The sequence below is a fragment of the Centropristis striata genome, chromosome 6, assembly GCF_030273125.1.
Source record: "Centropristis striata isolate RG_2023a ecotype Rhode Island chromosome 6, C.striata_1.0, whole genome shotgun sequence".
Lineage (NCBI taxonomy): Eukaryota > Metazoa > Chordata > Actinopteri > Perciformes > Serranidae > Centropristis > Centropristis striata.
In genome coordinates this window covers 27,118,435-27,136,607 of record NC_081522.1, presented here as the reverse complement: position 1 = coordinate 27,136,607, position 18,173 = coordinate 27,118,435, and the positions used below count along the sequence as shown (strand labels likewise).

The 18,173-nt window shown below is 38.1% G+C and overlaps 1 protein-coding gene across 1 annotated transcript in view; it reads right to left on the bottom strand.

Moving 5' to 3' along the window:
- The window catches only part of fa2h (fatty acid 2-hydroxylase), a 52,996-nt gene extending 36,732 nt beyond the window's left edge, over nucleotides 1–16,264 (bottom strand). Inside the window, exon 1 of the mRNA XM_059334407.1 lies at nucleotides 15,211–16,264. Within this exon, the coding sequence (XP_059190390.1) occupies nucleotides 15,211–15,492 (282 nt within the window). The 5' untranslated portion in view covers nucleotides 15,493–16,264. The remainder of the gene's footprint in view (nucleotides 1–15,210) is intronic.
- Between the last annotated feature and the right edge of the window lie 1,909 nt (nucleotides 16,265–18,173).

The following is an 18,173-nucleotide window of genomic DNA, read 5'->3' as shown; positions in this document are numbered from 1 at the left end:
TTTTTTGTTTTGTTTTTGAAATGTAAACATGTACTTGTATGGGTTTTTGTTTGTTTTTGTCTTATTTGTTTGTCTTTGTTGTTTTAAGTATTTTGTTATAATCAAAGTTTTGTTGGTGTAGGCTACTGAAAATCAATTATATGTGATGTCAAACCACCTTTTTATTATTATTGTTCAAGTAGGGGGCAGACAAATATAAGAAATGTTTTCTTCTTGCCTTTCCAATCTGAATTGTTTTTGTTTTTTCTAACGTTTGTGCTTATAAAAATGAAAAACCAATAAAAAGAGTTAGGGGTGTGCCATATCGTATCGTTCACAATTATACCGGTATAATTTTTTTATGGGTAAAAAAAATGCATATCATGTCATGGCATATTGTCAACATTCCTACTTGTTGCCGTAGTGGCGTAAGGGTTCCCATTAATGACGTAGTAGACTGTGGCGGATCCAGAGTCTGAGTAGGTTGAAATTTGATGTTAGTGCAGCACATGAAAGTATATCTACACTGTAAAAAATGTTTGTAGAAATTATAGTAAAACACTGTCAAATTACATCAGAAATAGGGCGTAAAATTAAAATTTGTATATCACCGTAGTAGACACTTTTAATGACCGTAAATCAAAGAATAGCACAAAACTTTAACTTTAACTGTCATAAACTGTAGGAAAGACACAGTTTTGCTGTAAAAAATATAACATTTTCATGTAAAGTTAATGGAGAAATACCATGATGTGTGAATGAATGACACAATTACCCTAAAAATAACGGGAATATTCAATCTAAATGACAGTTTTTGCTAATACTCAAGAGACAAGAGTACATTTTTTTGTATTTGGCAACTGTTGAGATTTGCACTTTACACTACATTTTAGATTTATGATTGATTTTTATTTTGTTATATATTTTTTATTTATATATACAGACTAAAAAAAATCATATTTTCTTTATATTTTTCTGTATTTTTTTAATATTGTCAAGAATATAGTTATTGCAAAAAATGCCCTGAAATATCGTGATAATCTTTTAGGGCCATATCGCCCACCCCTAAAAAGAGTATGAAAAAATGTAATTACACACTTGGGATGGCATGGAGGCTGTTTGTAGTGAAGATAAAGTGGGATAAAGAAAGCCTCATTAATGTTCCCCTTAATGTTTGACAATATTATACAAAATCATTTAGAGGGCAAAACTTTCTCCTAAAATAAATTGTTGCTGTGGTTGAAAGCGAATAAAAGAATGTTGACACATTACTTTAGCTTTACAATCATCACTAATCCTCTTCTTTTCAGCGACTGGACATATTCGTACTTCATGATCTTGCATAGCTCCCTGTGCGAACCTTTATGTAATCTCTTTGCATAAGCTGATAGAATGCAAACAATACATCAGGTGAATAATGAATGCAGCACATGTACAATACAAGGCCCATCGTCTGTTGTTGTGGTGACTGTCAATGTCTTAAACCCTATGCTGAATTTAAACACAGTCCGAACTCCTCCAAAAACAAACACATCTGCCTTAGGTGTGTAAAAGTTATTTTACAGGGGGATACGACAAAACAAAGGTTAAGGGTGATGACGCATTTGTGTGTGTGTGTGTATGTGTGTGTGTGTGTGTGTGTGTGTGTGTGTAGCTAACAAGATCAATCGTCTCCCTCTAACTAAAAGAACCAGTCAAACCTGAATGACCAGGACTCAAGATTCCACCCTTTGCTCTCTCTCTCTTTCTCTGTACCTGTTGCGTGCGCGCGCGTGTGTGTGCCAGAATCAGAGGCTCTGTGTAGCGAGCCAGTTTGTGCAGAAGGTGTCATGTTACCATGCAGACAGTAACTAGTGAGCTAAGTGCCATATAAACACTGGAACCACCCTCAAGATGCTGCTTTGTTCATTTTTAAAGTTCTTCTCATTAATTAAAACTGTCAAAAAGCAAGATGCAGCATACTGGCCATTAGTCTGAGACTTGGAGTACATGAATCAATCTCGATATAATTGGGCAATTAATAATTAATTAACCTGATTGAATGCTGTACACGAGTAAGAATTCAAAACGGTTTCTGCTACACAGGTCTGCTAAACACCTTGCCCATATTCCATTTAAGTATGGTGGCCAGTGAGTGACATACACTGTAAAAACGGTAAAAAACTGGCAGCTGTGGTTGCCTGAACTTTACTGTAATAAATACGGTGCAACGGTGTTACGGTAAAAAGATATTAGCACTGTTGATTTCACATTTAAGATTGCGATTTTATTTAATTTTTTTTACTGTATAAATAAAAGGTTTTTCCATCAAAAGAAACACTGTTTTGCCATATAATCGACAAGAAATACTTTATAAATGCCGCATAAATGAAAGATTTTACCTTTAAATATTACAGTATATTTCTGTTAGAGATATGGTGTTTAGTACATTTAACAGTGAGAAAAAATATTTAGCAGTTTTTCACCGTAAAATCTACATACATTTTTTACAGTAAATTAAGTATGGGAGATTGGGGTGCCCAGGACAAAAGCAAACGATCATTAGAGAAAATGGTGACGTCTTGGAGACTTGGAGACCAAAAACAGCCAATGTCAAAATGTGATTAGGGTGTCAGAAAGTTAGCACCAAATTCACAATGTGACTGCTGCTATAACAAACCTCTACACACCAACAAACAACATGAAGCTATAGTGGCACTGGGAGAGCACAGACCAAGGCCAATGGTGCATTTAAATGTTCCTCAGTTAGTCCCATTTGCCAAGTTGGGAAGTCATTCTTCTGACTTTGCTGTTTTTATGAGATTGAAGTCATAAACACACTACCAAGATGTGTTGTATAACGCTGCCAATTGCATTCAAGCAACATGTTCATAGCGGTTTCCAGTAGTTTCATGACGTGAAATTTGATCAGGAAACTCATTTTTCCAAATATTCTCACACCATAGAAATGCTGATAAATGATTATAAAAGGTGAAAATGTATTTGTGTATCTACCCTGTGATTTAAACACTCTGTACTCTAACGTAACAGGTTCTTCTTCCGAGGCCCCATCCACACCTTTCCACCAATATTCATCTGACAGATAGACAAACAGACAAACCACACAGAAAAACATTTTGCAGCTAGTGATGCAGAAATCCCGAACACACTGGCTTACACGACATTATAAAGAAATGACACAACTTTATATAAAGTTGAATAAGAAATTAAAAAAACAGTGCCATCCCTTAAGCCAAAGAATTTTCTTAATATATCACACATACTTTGATTAATGCATCAACTCCAATTTTGAACGGGTCACTTCTAGGGCTACTAAACTAACTGATTATTTTCATTATGGATTAATCTGTCGATTATTTCAACGATTAATCGATTAGTTGTTTGGTCAATAAAATGTTGAAAAATATCAATCAGTGTTTCCCAAACCACAAGATGACGTCCTCAACTCTCTTGTTTTGTCCACAAACCAAAGAGATATTCAGTTTATTGTCATAAAGGAACAAAGAAACCAGAAATGTTCACATTGAAGAAGCTGAAATCAGAGAATTTGGACTTATTGTCTTTAAAAACTGCTCAGACCAATTATCCGATTCTGAAAATAGTTGACGATTAATTTAATAATAGATTATTGTTCGATTAATCGAATAATTGTTGCAGCTCTAGTCACTACTTTCTTTTTGTTTTCTCTCCGCTTACATATTTACCCAAGTAGAGCTGTAAAATGTTTCTAGGGAGAGGAACATCTGGAAAAACTTGCTTATCCGACTCTTTTCACCTGACACTCAGGTGCTATACCAGAAGAGCACACAAGGAGAGGTTCCCCAGTGACAACGGTTAAACTAAAGACCATAATCAGATTCTGACCAGCAGCATGGTTATACAGTATGCAAAATAGAGTTGGCAGAGACACAGGCCCCACCCTCTCCAACTGTAGACTCTATTGTCTGTTTCTCCCACACCTTTTAACTGTTTACTTTTCTGTAAGAACAGACCTTTTGAGTGTGTTTGTCCCTGCCCTCAGGCTATGGGCCAGCCAGTAGCATCCACAAATACTCACACACATCCCACCAAGGCCTCCCTCCTGCAAACACCACTCTTTTATCATTATGTAAACTTGACGAGAGGGAGAGATGCATAATTGGATAAAGAGAAGGTGGGGTGCCTATTGCCTACTTAAATCAGCCTCAACCACTTTATTTACAAAATGCAATGCAAAGTAACTATGAATCATTTATATAGTTTAAAACTAACACTACTTAGTAATTTTTCCTCTATATACCAAAGGCTCCACACTGCAAAAAAGGTGTGTCTAAAAACAAGATAAAAACACTAAATCTGAGGGAAATGATCTTGCTGCATGGACAGATAATTTCACTTGACAAGATTTCTTAAATTAAGATTATTAAATCTGGAAATAAGCATGTTGTACACTTAAAATAAGAAATTAACTCTTAAAACAAGATACATTAAAGCTGCAAGCAGTGATGAACTGGCCCGAACAGAGTGCACTGCAAATTATTGCCAAGATAAAAAAAAACTTTAGATTTAGAAGTGTTAGATCATTTTTTTTATTTTGTAGCAGGGTCTTTTTTCTCCCCTGAAAACAGCCTGGTTACTGATTGGATAGATTGCTAAGCGGGATGTGTCGTAGGACTCTACACGACAACAACACATGCCATTTGTAAAAGCTGTGTTCCCAACTTAGCCACTTTGTTGCTAAATTTAGTGACTTTTCAGACCCCTTAGCGACAATTTTTCCAGAAAGCGACTGGAGACAAATCCAGCGACTCCTTCTTACTCTTCTTAAGGAGCCACTAACAAGCTGGAGGCTTGTTAAGAAGAGCCGCCGTTAGCGGCAGTTAGCTCTGTAGCAGTACAGTGTGTATGTGCTGCTGATACAGGAGGTGTTCACTTAGCGATCTCTGTTTACAAAAAGCACCGGACACTGTGCGCACAGTTAGTGATGTCGTTAATTCACAATCACTATGTTTTTGATCAGCGGAGACTCTGTGCATAATAAGCCATGCTGCTTTCAGCTGCTGACGTTGTGCACAGTTAGCGACGGCCAAAACCAAAAGTCACCTCCGGAGTCTCTAAATCCCTCTGGGGGCTAACTTGTAGTGGAGACACTCGGAGTGAGAGGACTTTTGAGAGGGTGTGGCCTGAGACTTTCCCAGTGGCCACTTTCCCCCCCTAGTGGAAACACGGCTATTGTCAAAACTGGGGGCGTGGAACTGGCATCTACTGTAGGTAGAAACAGACTATGGATAAGTAACTTATACAACCCCACTTCAAAAAATCCAAACTATCCACTTAAGCAGAAAGTAAGTGCTCTGTTATCTCTTCTGTCCTTTCCTATTTGTCCACTGGCCAACATTAGCAGGGCCTCACACCTCTTAAGCCAATCACATCCCCCTGGGAATCACAACAGACCAATAAAAATGAACTACACCTTTGGGAAAATTATTTATGGCTAAAAAAGTGACAAGTCAGGACTCAGCTGAGTACAAACAATGAGAATGAAAGGACAATGACAGGATTCTGTACCACTCCTGTGGGACCTTTGCACAAATCAATTGCATCTTTCAAGCGTATGTTCATCTCCATCCCTTCTGACCGTCCATACAGTTTCCCTCATCCTCTCTCTCTCTCCCGTTCTTTTCCAGGTATTACTGTAGTGATGAGGGGAGCCACCTGAGGCCTGCACCTGAGCGCTAATTGTCTTGTCGGCAGTTTCTATGGTGGCGACGGTAAACAATGTGCAGGGGTAATGTATCACCATGGTGATAAACTCAGAGCAGCTTTTAAGAGTTGTAAAAGAGGTAGTTTAACAGCTTGTTGGGGAAAAACTAATGACATGGAGTGCTAGTGTAGAGGAAAGGTGAATGTTGCAAATCACTGGCCATCATGCTGGTAATTTGCCTGCATGTGAAAAAAATTCAAAAATAAATTGTACAAACATCTGGCACATAACCCACTAGTCTCCTCTTTACAGACATGCCCACTTTATGCTGATAACCAACGAGTCTCCTCTTTACAGACATGCCCACTTTATGCTGATAACCAACAAGTCTCCTCTTTACAGACATGCCCACTTTATGCTGATAACCCACGAGTTCCTCTTTACAGACATGCCCACTTTATGCTGATAACCAACAAGTCTCCTCTTTACAGACATGCCCACTTTATGCTGATAACCAACAAGTCTCCTCTTTACAGACATGCCCACTGTATGCTGATAAGCCACGAGTCTCCTCTTTACAGACATGCCCACTTTATGCTGATAACCCACGAGTCTCCTCTTTACAGACATGCCCACTGTATGCTGATAAGCCACGAGTCTCCTCTTTACAGACATGCCCACTGTATGCTGATAAGCCACGAGTCTCCTCTTTACAGACATGCCCACTTTATGCTGACAAGCCACGAGTCTCCTCTTTACAGACATGCCCACTGTATGCTGATAAGCCACGAGTCTCCTCTTTACAGGCATGCCCACTTTATGCTGATAACCCACGAGTCTCCTCTTTACAGACATGCCCACTGTATGCTGATAAGCCACGAGTCTCCTCTTTACAGACATCCCCACTTTATACTGATAACCCACGAGTCTCCTCTTTACAGACATGCCCACTTTATCTTGATAATGTGCAGTTATTAAAAAAAATTAGTCAAATTAAAAAAATGGCCACAACAAATGTTTGTAACAAATGGTATAAACCCAAAACTTATGAGACACAGTTGAGCATGGAAATTGACTTCAGAATGCTCTGAACTCTTCTGAATTCTCTATGAAAGGGGGCCAAATGATAAGGGGTTAACAGTTGTTAATTTTGCACTTGTTAATAATGTCCCTTCAATCTCTCCCCCTCTTCCTCTGCTCACCCTCTGATGAAAGACAATCACATCATTGAGGAGTAAAAGATCCATACTGATGAAAGTCTGCATTCCAGCGCTGGACCCGCCCGACCCTGTCACCCTCCAGCATTCTATCCATAAAACTTATCAACGACCCCATCACAACATCGACGCTCAACTCTATACTCTTAACCTCCTAGTTTCAACCTTATCATACTCCATTTCTCCCTCTCTGTTCTATTCTCTATTGTTCTTTTTCAGTTTCACTTAACTATTCAATTCGCTCACTTCCTGTCATTCTCTGCATATGTTCTCATTCTGCTCTTCCATAGTCTGCTCTTCCATAGTTTGTCCATTCATTCATTCACATTCCACTTATTTAACAATACACATACTATCCCCATCAAGTTCATGACTACAGAGCTACATTCTTCTATACATTACGCAAAAATACGACCTTTGCCTCTTTACCCCGTTGGATTCGTTTACATTTCAAGTGCCTGTATGGAAAGAGATAGTGAGACAAACAGGCCAAGCTAAACTAAATTGAAAGAATGTGTCAAGGATCATTGAGCAGTGCATTTCCACATCCTGTCCAGATATAGATAGGCCTGGCTGGCTTGATTCCTTCAAGACAAAGTGACAGGAGCACAGAGCAAACAAAGGTGCACCCGTGATTGACATAGTGATTAAGGGGATAAGCAGTTCTGTCTTTACTCCTTACTTCTCACACACATACCACATGCCACTACACTGGTGCTTGGACGTACTTTACGCATTGACTGAGACGTCCAATAAAAGTTTTATTTGTCCCTGTTCCAAATCGTAATAACTCACTGAATGATAATATTACATTGATATCTTGAGCTTGGTCCTGGAGAACACAGAATCTTAACAGAAAGCCAGTGTTACAAACTGAGGTGTGAATTTTGAAAAACAAAAAATGCTATTGAATTCTATTGCAATTTGTGAAATTCAGGATCCAACAGTTTGAACCATAAAGAACAAAAAGCCAGAAAATAATGGTCTGGAAAACAAAATACTATAGTACTGGAGTACTCTAGCTTCACAGCACATTGAATTAATTTATATTATACATTCATTCTGGCAGGGTTTGGATACGATATGGGTGAAACTCTGACCAGATTACTCAATAAGATGATGTATCGCCATCAGTGGTTTCAAGATGAAAGCATATAACTACATTGTTTACATTTGTTATCACATAGGACATAAACTGGGTGAAAGTCCAGGATCTGCATGCCCCCCAGACCTCCCTAGCTGGCTACTTTTCCCCACTGGCTGGCTCCTCCATGTCCCAGCAGAAAGCCCTGATGGTTTACCTTGAGATTTTGGCTTGCACTATGTTGTAATCAATTAAAGGTAGGGTTGTCACGATACTTAAATTTTCAACTCGATACCGATACCATTTTCGATACCGCAAGGACAAAAACAAGACCCCAAAATTTAACAGAAAAATTTACAAGAAAAATGCAACATGTAAAAATGAACAGAACCACAGATTAAATATTTATAATAAAAAACAGTAAACTGCAACTATGATAACAAGCTCCAGGTCTGAGGTAGTGCAAAAAATAAATAAATACAATAAACAATAACAATTAGAACAATATTTTCGAGTGTGTGTGTTGCTGTTTGGTTGCAGGTCGACTTTTCTCTGATTCACTCTAGGACTTCAAGAGAGAAAAATAACACTTTTAAGTCACAAACATTTATGTAAACTCAATTAACGTAATATGGGCATACTACGTGCCTGATTTATTTATTTACGTTGTTTATAATCATTAACGTGATGTCAGCCTTTATATCGATACTTTTGAAAATGAGTATCGTATCCGGATACAACGTTTTAGCATCGATACTTTTTTGAGTATCGATACTTTTGACAACCCTAATTAAAGGAGTGATATATTCTTTCCCTCTGATCTCAATTCTGTGTTGAAAGAAGACGTCTCTATCAGTTGTTCTTGGAGTGTTGTTGTCAGTGCTTCTGCTGTCATGGTTGTGTGCTCTCTCAGAAACTGTTTATAGATACTATAATTGAAGCATCAGCCTGTAACATCCCTGTACATGAGTGGACTGAGTATCTCTTTAGTTGCGACGACTCCAACAAGGTGAAAGAGCTCTCAATGAAAGCAATCAGCATCTACAACAAACCAGTTTATTTTGTTGTATAAACAGCAGCTGTGTTTGATTGTAAACCTGCTCCCGAACGCACAGACATATGCACATAGACACAGATACACACATACTAGAAGCTGCAGTCTCATGCAGATCTTAATTCAGTGCTAGTAGACCCTCCTCCCTGGTTATACCACTGCTGGTTATGAGATTAGGAGATTATCTTTACTATATCCAAATGGAAATTAATCTTCATAAAGGGAACCTTATGTTCAGGGGTCCTGTGGCTGTGACTATGATGCAGTAGTAGTAGTAGTTTGGAGGATGGAACAAAGTTTTAAACAAGGATATAATGTAAAATACCATCTCTTCTAATCCCCCTTTAATCTCCTTCTATTTGTACTATGAGCCACCTCAAACAGAATGTTCTACAAGTCTTAGCTAAAATGTCTACCAAGCTAAATACCATTTACTTAAGTCTCTTTAAACACAATGTCTTATGTGACAGACTGCAAGCAGAGCATCCCCACTGAGACACAAAACTGCTGGCTGTATTCTCTCCTGTGTAGTAGGGCTTACCCTGGGTAACAGGTCTTCACTGCAAAAAAAGGTGTGTGTAAAAACAAGATAAAAACACTAAATCTGAGGGAAATGATCTTGCTGCATGGACAGATAATTTTACTTGACATGATTTCTTAAATTAAAATTGTTAAATCTAGAAAAATAAGAAATGAACTCTTAAAACAAGATCAATCATCTAACACTTCTAAATCTAAAGGTTTTTTTTTCTTGGTAAAACAAATAATTGTCAGGTCACTCTGCTCGGGCCAGTTCATCGCTGCTTGCAGCTTTAATTTATCTTGTTTTAAGAGTTAATTTCTTATTTTAAGCGTTCAACATGCTTATTTCTAGATTTAATAATCTTAATTGAAGAAATCTCGTCAAGTGAAATTATACAAACACCTTTTTTGCAGTGTTGGAAGAGGACTACGGTGCTTCATCAGCCCAATCGCCAGCAAAAGATGTTGGCCTTGTACATTTTTGCAAACCACAGATTAGGGTTGTCAAAAGTATCGATACTCCGAATCTGGATACGATACTCATTTTCAAAAGTATCGATACCCCCCCCTTGCACAGCATACAACCTCAAAATATTGTTAGAATTGTTTTTGTTTATTGTATTTATTTATTTTTTGCACTACCTCAGACCTGAAGCTTGTTATCATAGTTGCAGTTTCTTTTTGCACAACTGTTTTCTATTATAAATATTTAACCTGTGGTTCTGTTCATTTTTACATGTTGCATTTTTCTTGTTAATAAAAATATTTCTGTTAAATTTTGGGGTCTTTGTTTTTATCCTGGTGGTATCGAAAATGGTATCAGGTATCGAATATTTTCCTGAGTATTGGTATCGAGTTGAAAATTTTAGTATCGTGACAACCCTACCACAGATACATTATTCTGCAACATTTTTGGTGCGCTGATGAAGCAATATGAGGTTGAAGCTGCATAGGTCCACCACTGGGTGGGCAGAAGGGAGATAGTAACCCAAGTTGGTGTCCTGTTGTTGGAAGTTATGTCTGGAAGTATGGGAGTCTTTTAGTGTTTTAAAAGTTGAACCCTGTTATTTTTATTGAACCAAGTGCTTTTGATACCTACTTCTAACTAAAGTGTTTTTAAAGTGTATGGAGAAGCGTGACACATGTCCCAAAGACAATGTATTGAAATTATATTCCTAAAAAAGGCCAAATCATTTTTTACAAAGCAAGAGAGATCTGCTTGTTTCTTTGTCATATGACAGTAAATCAATAATCGTGAGAAAATTAAACATTTGAAGACATTAACTTGCACTTAAATTTACTATAACTGCAGTGGCACTCCATTTGCTCTTCCTCCTTTACTGGGCCACTTCTAGAGTCAGTCGACCAAAAACACTCTTTTTCCACGCGAGCAACGAGACATGACAACATCCTTTGTCTTTTAAAATGTTTACTTAAAAACAACAAAGTAAATTACAAGTCGGACGCACGGTCAAAAGACTGTGTTGCTTCCGCCATGTTCGGACTATAAAAACAAATAAACTTAAGATGCACACAGTCAGTTACCGTAGTTACAACTACATAGTGACATCACAAGTTAAAATTTAAAGCATAGAAACATTTTTAACCATTAAAACATTACTAATTGTATATTTTAAATTAACATACTCTAAGCATTCCATGAATTACAATGAAATTATCATCATTCATTTTAAACATGAATTATTATTGCTGAACTGGCCCTTAATGGCCCTTACAATAACTATAATTGTACCATTTTCTGAATTGGCAGTCCGTGGCCTCGAGGTTAGGAATCAGGTTTGTAACTGGAGAGTCTGCGGTTCAAATCCTGGTACTGACAGGTCTAGGACTGAAGTGCCCTTGAGCAAGGCACCTAACGCCCCTTCACAGCTCCCCGGGCGCAGTGATGTGCTGCCCACTGCTTGTTGCCAAGTGTGTTCACTTGTGTGTAAAAAAGGATGGGTTAAATGCAGAGGTTGAATTTCCCCATTGTGGGATTAATAAAGTGATCTTCTTCTTAATTGTTAGTGTGTTATCGCTCTATCAATGCAACTCTATCAACGAAACCATGACAAACCTTACCACAAAGGCAGAGCTGCATTATTGTACAATATTTAACATGATGATGTCACCTCTTGACCTTTCTATTGGATGCAATCCAAGCACAATTCAAATCCCTTTAAAGTCACACTGTGCGACCAAAAGTGGACACATCCTGTTTCTGCACTGGTATTATTTACTCTAGAAAGCCATCAAGCCAATCATTAAGAACAAGATGTGTGGTAGGTTGAACATTTGCAGTTAAGCCAAGGTTCCTACAGGAAAAGAAAGCAGCCACAATCTGTTCTCCAGCCATACCTGGAGGATAAACTATGTAGGGGCGATATTTCATTAACAACTGGAATGTCCTTATGACTCTATGGGCAGATGACTGTCTCATGACCTCCATTGTGACATTTGACCAGTTGGCAGAAACACAGAGTGACATTATGATCTTAATGGCACTTCTTTTAACTTATTTTCACCTCGAGGCTCTCTACATTGACCCTGGGCTGGACTTCTGCAAACAAGTTCCAACTGAAACGAGTAGCCCAAGCACCCCATTTTTTCCTCCAAAGTCATAAAATAAGAAAAAGAAGAAGAAAAAGAAGGACAAAATAATCCGTGTGGATACAATAGGTCCTTCACTGACTGAGTCAGTGCTCGGGCCCTAATGAAATAAAAACAAATGTAATTTGATCGGACGTAAACCACTTCTGTGTGAAACTGTGAACACCATGTGAATGTGTGTAAGCTGTGAACACACTGTCATTCAGCCCATACAGAGATGGATATTAGAGGTGTGGGGGAAAACGATACAGCATAGTATCGTGATATTTTGTGTGCCGATATTATATCGATTCATTGCCGCCAAGTATCGATATTTAGCGTTACAAAGGCTGGCCGGCTGTCAGTTTGTCAGTTGGAGATACTGGTATCATATGAATCTAGAAGATCTAAGGAATCTATAGGCCCCATGTGCGTCAGGATATCATGTCGAAATAATGCTGCAAAATGAGGCTATTTTTATGTTTCATTCAAAAATATTCAAAACAGTGAAGCTTAAAGTTTTTGAAAGTTTGATAAAATGCTGCAGTTGTTGTTGTCCTCCATGTTTGATATCAGTTCAGTTCAGTTTGACTGAATACTTTGTTGGTCAGTCTGTGGGTTTGACTCTCATTGTGGAGAAATAAAAAGACTGAAGTGAAGTGAATGAATAGACTGAAAATTTTCTCTTATTTGCCAAAACAATTCTTGATTAAATCTAATTTTGTGGACACAAAATGCAGTTAAACAGTTAAATGGCAATGTATTGTATCACAATACTCATCACATCGCAAAATGCTTCAAATCACAATAATATTGTATCGTGACTCAATTATCTGGATAAAATCGTGTGGTGGGGCCTCTGCTGATTCACACCTCTAATAGATATGTACTGCATGCTATCTGAACATCAAACATCTGACAGACATAAAAGGGAGTTCCAACGGTCCGCCCTTTTTACAGCCATGTCTTATCAGTATAACGATAAAAAAGAAGAGAAGAAATGCCCTTTGTTGCTGCTCTGTAAACTAAATGCATCAAGATGCAACAAACAGACAGGAACACACACACTGACACACTAACGCACATGAAAGTGGGAAAGCCATGTAAATGTCAACTCTGTCGGCAAGAGATTTATGCAAAGTCTTTTGGTTTCACCCTCCTCACACTGAGAAATAAACAGGTAAAGAGACTGGGAGAACTCATTTGGATGTATTTATCAAACAGCAAGTGATGGTAAGTTTCTGGTTTCCCCTAAAATTGCCCTGTTTGTTGTCCCCTCTATCAATAGTGGAACGAGACAAACCAGTTTCTCTCTCTCCCCTCCTTCTTTCTCTCTCTCTCTCCCAAACACACACACTTACACCTCTTGAATCATTGATTGACACCACTGACCCCCCCACCCCACCCTACCTTACCCCACAGGTCTACCATATCACCTGCAAGCCCCTCCCTGTTCTGCTCCTCTCCTCCTCCACACAGAAATCACACAGGCATGGAGCCAGATCCCTCCCAGTGTGTCTTTTTCCACTAACTCCTCATTCCCTCCCCTACAATCAATACTCCATGAGGAGGAGGGGGGAGCAGGGAGTTCCTTCTCTCTCTGCCTCACAGATACGCCCAGTAAAGTCAAGTGAGAGATACACCTGTTACTCAGACAGCCAACAAGCCCCTCTCGGCTTTCCTACACCGTAAAACACCAGTTATTCCACAGGGGCCACTGCCTTGCCCAGAGGCCACTGTTCTAGACCTGTGGGGCCTGAGGGAAAGCTACTGACGGGGAGAAAAAAAAATCATCAGGGTGATTGTCATGAAGCCAGTCTAAGTTATGTCTGTGAAGATTATAAGGACATATTTTATTAAACTGAATATATTTCACTTTTATATGGTTGAGCAATACAGCCATAATGAGGCACAATTCATTGTTTTGTACTAAAATAATATTTTTGATTCACAAATTCATTACCGTAATGCATCCAGAAAAAAAGGTCATGGTTTCCCCACACTTATATACAATAAATATTTAATAAACTTTATAAAAGTGAATATACATTTGTTTAAAATTTAATTTAACAGAATATAATCAAACATAATGGTTTTTAACAATGTATAAAGAACAAAATCTGAATGAAAATTGATGAGAAAAAATTGTTAGATGTTACGGTAATGACAGAATTGTTTGAATTAAAATATGTGTATACTTTAATAAAATATATTTTGCTGATACCAGCTACTTTTGAGTATATTTAAGTGCTTGCCAAGGGTGAAAAACAAAAACCAACCTTTGGTTGATTTTTTTATTTAAAAATGTGTTACGGTAATGAATTTTGCTCAGTGTCTCGAAAAATGTCAGAAAATTCAGTTTTTTAAAATAGATTATAAATTCATATTAAACAGTGCCTTTAGAATGTATAGTTAAAAAGGGTAAAAGAAAATATGTATTTAATGCTCTTGGAATATTTCTATGAGCTGTACCATGTTCATGAGAATCACCCATAAACTTTCCATCAAGAAAGTGAGTTACTTTATGCCCTTGTCAGTTTCTAACACAGGAAATGCAGAAATACAGCCTGACCACGCTCCAGTAAAACATATAGCATATGCTCTGATGTCATTCTTTGATTTCATTTTGTGTCTCTTTTTTTGGTCATTTTGTATCTTTTTTGGTCATTTTGTGTCTTATTGTGTCCTTTTTTTAGTCATTTTGTGTCTTTTACTTTTAGTCATTTTGTGTCTTTTTTTGTCTTTTTTTTTTGTCTATTTTTAGTCATTTTGTGTCTTTTTTGGTCATTTTGTGTCTTTAATTAGTCATATTGTGTCTTTTTTTGTCATTTTGTGTCTTTTTTTGGTCATTTTGTATCTTTTTGGTCATTTTGTGCCTTTTTTGGTCATTTTGTGTCTTTTTTTGGACATTGTGTGTCTTTTTTTTTGTCATTTTGTGTTTTGTTGGTCATTTTGTGTCTTTTTGCTTACTATGAGTTACTTAAAGCCCTTGTCACTCAGCAAAGACAGATATAGATCCAGTAAAACATGAAGCATATGCTCTGATGTCAGCCTGGCTAGCCAGGTGGTCCCCAGACTCTACCTGAGCCTCCTCGGCGCCGCTGTCCCTGTCCAGCTCCCCGATGTAGTACTGCTCCATCCACCGCCGGGCGTTCTCTGAGTGCCGGTGTGGGGGTCCCTCCATCTCCCGGCTCACGTCCTTGCCTGACCGCCGAAGTATCAGCGCCTCCCCGCCGGGGTGCATCCGCAAGAAAGCCGTTACATCGTAGACCCTGGTCCCCAGCAGCACCCAGCAGGAGTCCTTGGTGCAGTGGCTGGCCACCTCCCTCTTGGTGAAGAACCGGGGGGACGTGGATGGAGACATACTGACAGAGGAGATGTCCACCTGAACCGAAAGCTGAAGACACAGAGGAGAACAGACAGACCTCCTCGGAGGACCGTCGACCTGACTACTGGACTGAGAGGAAACTTGCCGTTGACACCCCGGGACACTAAACTAACTATGCAAGAGCGACAAGAGGCGGGGTCTGCGAGGCGTTCAAACACTCGGGAAAGATCGGAGATACCAAGTATTGACTGTCACAGAAAGCCTGCGGGCGCTTTAAAACTTGAAACGTCTAAATAATGTGTCTCCCTGGATGGTTATTCTTATTCTTTAAACAAAATTTTCTGTCTCGTAGCACTACTGTCCACGTTAAAGCTGAGAAAAGATGAGTTTTACATTAGCCTGGATTTCTACAGACCTCTACACCTTCCGTGAATGCTGCATTACACCCAGACGCACCTGTTGCACTGAAAACACTGTCGACTGTAAGGAGAACTCTGAACAAACCAATTATCTACTAATTCAATTGCTTTCTATAAACAAATTGACTTCGATTACGTCGATTGAAAAAATTAACGTTCATTTTAGATATCAAATAAAAAGTGGCATAACAGAAGAAGTGTCATGTAGTCTGTCATCATTTCCTGATCAATAAGATAATGTCCGCAGACTGCTCTGAGACGTTCAGTTGTTCGCAAAAATAACGTCGAATCTAACTAATTTACTTCATTTGAACCTGACATTTCTCAACAGTTGAGATAATAACAGAAATCTTTGTCCGCTCCGCACTATAGACACTATGTATCATCTTCAAAACTAGCCCAGATGTTCATTAAACACCCTTATCATTCGATAACATGCATATTAGGGTGATTTTTGTAAAACAGAGGGCGTGTTTTGTTTACGCATCTCTCAGCTTTATCTTCATCAAACAGATGAGCTCAGCTGCTGCCTTAACGGAGTGTCGGAAATGCTCAACTCCACAGGTGAGCCCGAAATAAAGCCAAATAAAATGGTAAAGAGAATAATAACAATTAAGTGCTGTTAATATTTTTCTTTGCATATATATAAATGTATATATTACCCAAGTTTGATGTTGATGTGTGATGGCCAGGGCCCGCTTAGCGTGAAATCATTGACCTATGCTACTTATAAATGTTAATTCAAACTAACGTAAATAAGATTATCTACAGACGTGAGGTATACATTTGTGCTATTGGCAGTCCTTTCAGCAAAATTATATTGTTGCCGAATAAAAACACGTTTGATTAGGCCTGCGCAACAAGTGACATTTAGGACTTGGCTTGACAAATTAGGGAAATTCGCAGGTGGTACCTGAAGGCAGCGTGAAACAGCACTTGTCCATGAGCGCCGCCCTGCGTGTTCTGGTAAACAATGAAAGATGCTGTTAAAACCACGACTGAAGATGTGATGTGAAATTAAACTGTATGGAGTCTTGGGCTATTTTGTCCATTTTTTAATCCTTTTCATGTCTTTTCGTGTCTTTGTAAGTAATTTTGTGTCTTTTTTGGTCATTATTTGTCTGTTGTGTTTTTTTAATTATTTTGTAATTTTGTGTATTTTTTGGTCATTTTTAGTTATTTTGTGTCTATTTTTGGTCATTTTGTGTCTTTTTTTGTAATTTTGTGTCTTCTTTGTTTTTTTTGGTCAGTCTTCTCATTTTGTGTCTTTTTTGGTCATTTGTGTCTGTTGTTATGTCTTTTTTTTAAAGTTATTTTGTGGGCTTATTTGGGCATTTGTGTCTTTTTTTGTCATTTGTGTCTTTTGTCATTTTGTGTCTTCTGGGTTTTTTTTGGTCATTCTGTCTTTTCATTTTGTGTCTTTTTTGGTCATTTGTGTCTGTTATGTCTCTTTTTTAGTATTTTTGGGGGTTCTTTGGGCATTTGTGTCTTTTTTGGTCATTTTGTGTCTTTTTTTAAGTCATTGTGTCTTTTTTTAGTCCTTTAGTCCAACATAAAATGTGATTTTGAATCTTTTTTTTACTTTCAAAACACTATCATGCTCAAAAAAGAATTTTAAATGTTGCAAATGTGAACAAAGGTTGCAAATATAACATATAAGAGGGTTACATCCAGTTCTATCATTTTATGCTAAATATATTTGAGCTTGTCTCCAGTTTTACTTGGTATATCATCATCAAACTGAAACTGGCCTCATGGAGTTTACAGCCAGAACTTTAGAGGTAAATTTACAGTAGGGCTACAACCGCTTTGTTTTCTAGTCTGGATGTCATCAAGAAGTCATGATTTAGTGCTTTTGGAGACTCCAGAGGGTTAATACAAGTTACTCACGGTTAAATTGAGCATGCACATTTACACCTATTATAAAAAACAAAATAATAACAATAACAACAATAATAATGACTTGAACAGCAAAAACAGTAGTTTTTTTTTTAAAACTTCAAAACGACACAAAACAAATAAAACGAGAGGCTAAACAAATATAAGTCTGTGTGTCCTGCTCCTATGTACAAAAGGGACCGAGGGACCATTAGCATGTCTGTGCCTGGGGGGCCATTGTTGCAAAATCCACCATGCTGCCAGCCCATAACAGACATAAACATCCTTTGATTTCTAATGTCAGGGTTAAGTGACACCTCTGACCATAATTGAGCACATTGTTGTCTGTCACAGTGTCTTTTTATTGCTATGAGGTTGATACGAGGGCTGGGTCAGATGGTGAAAATAAAATATCACAAT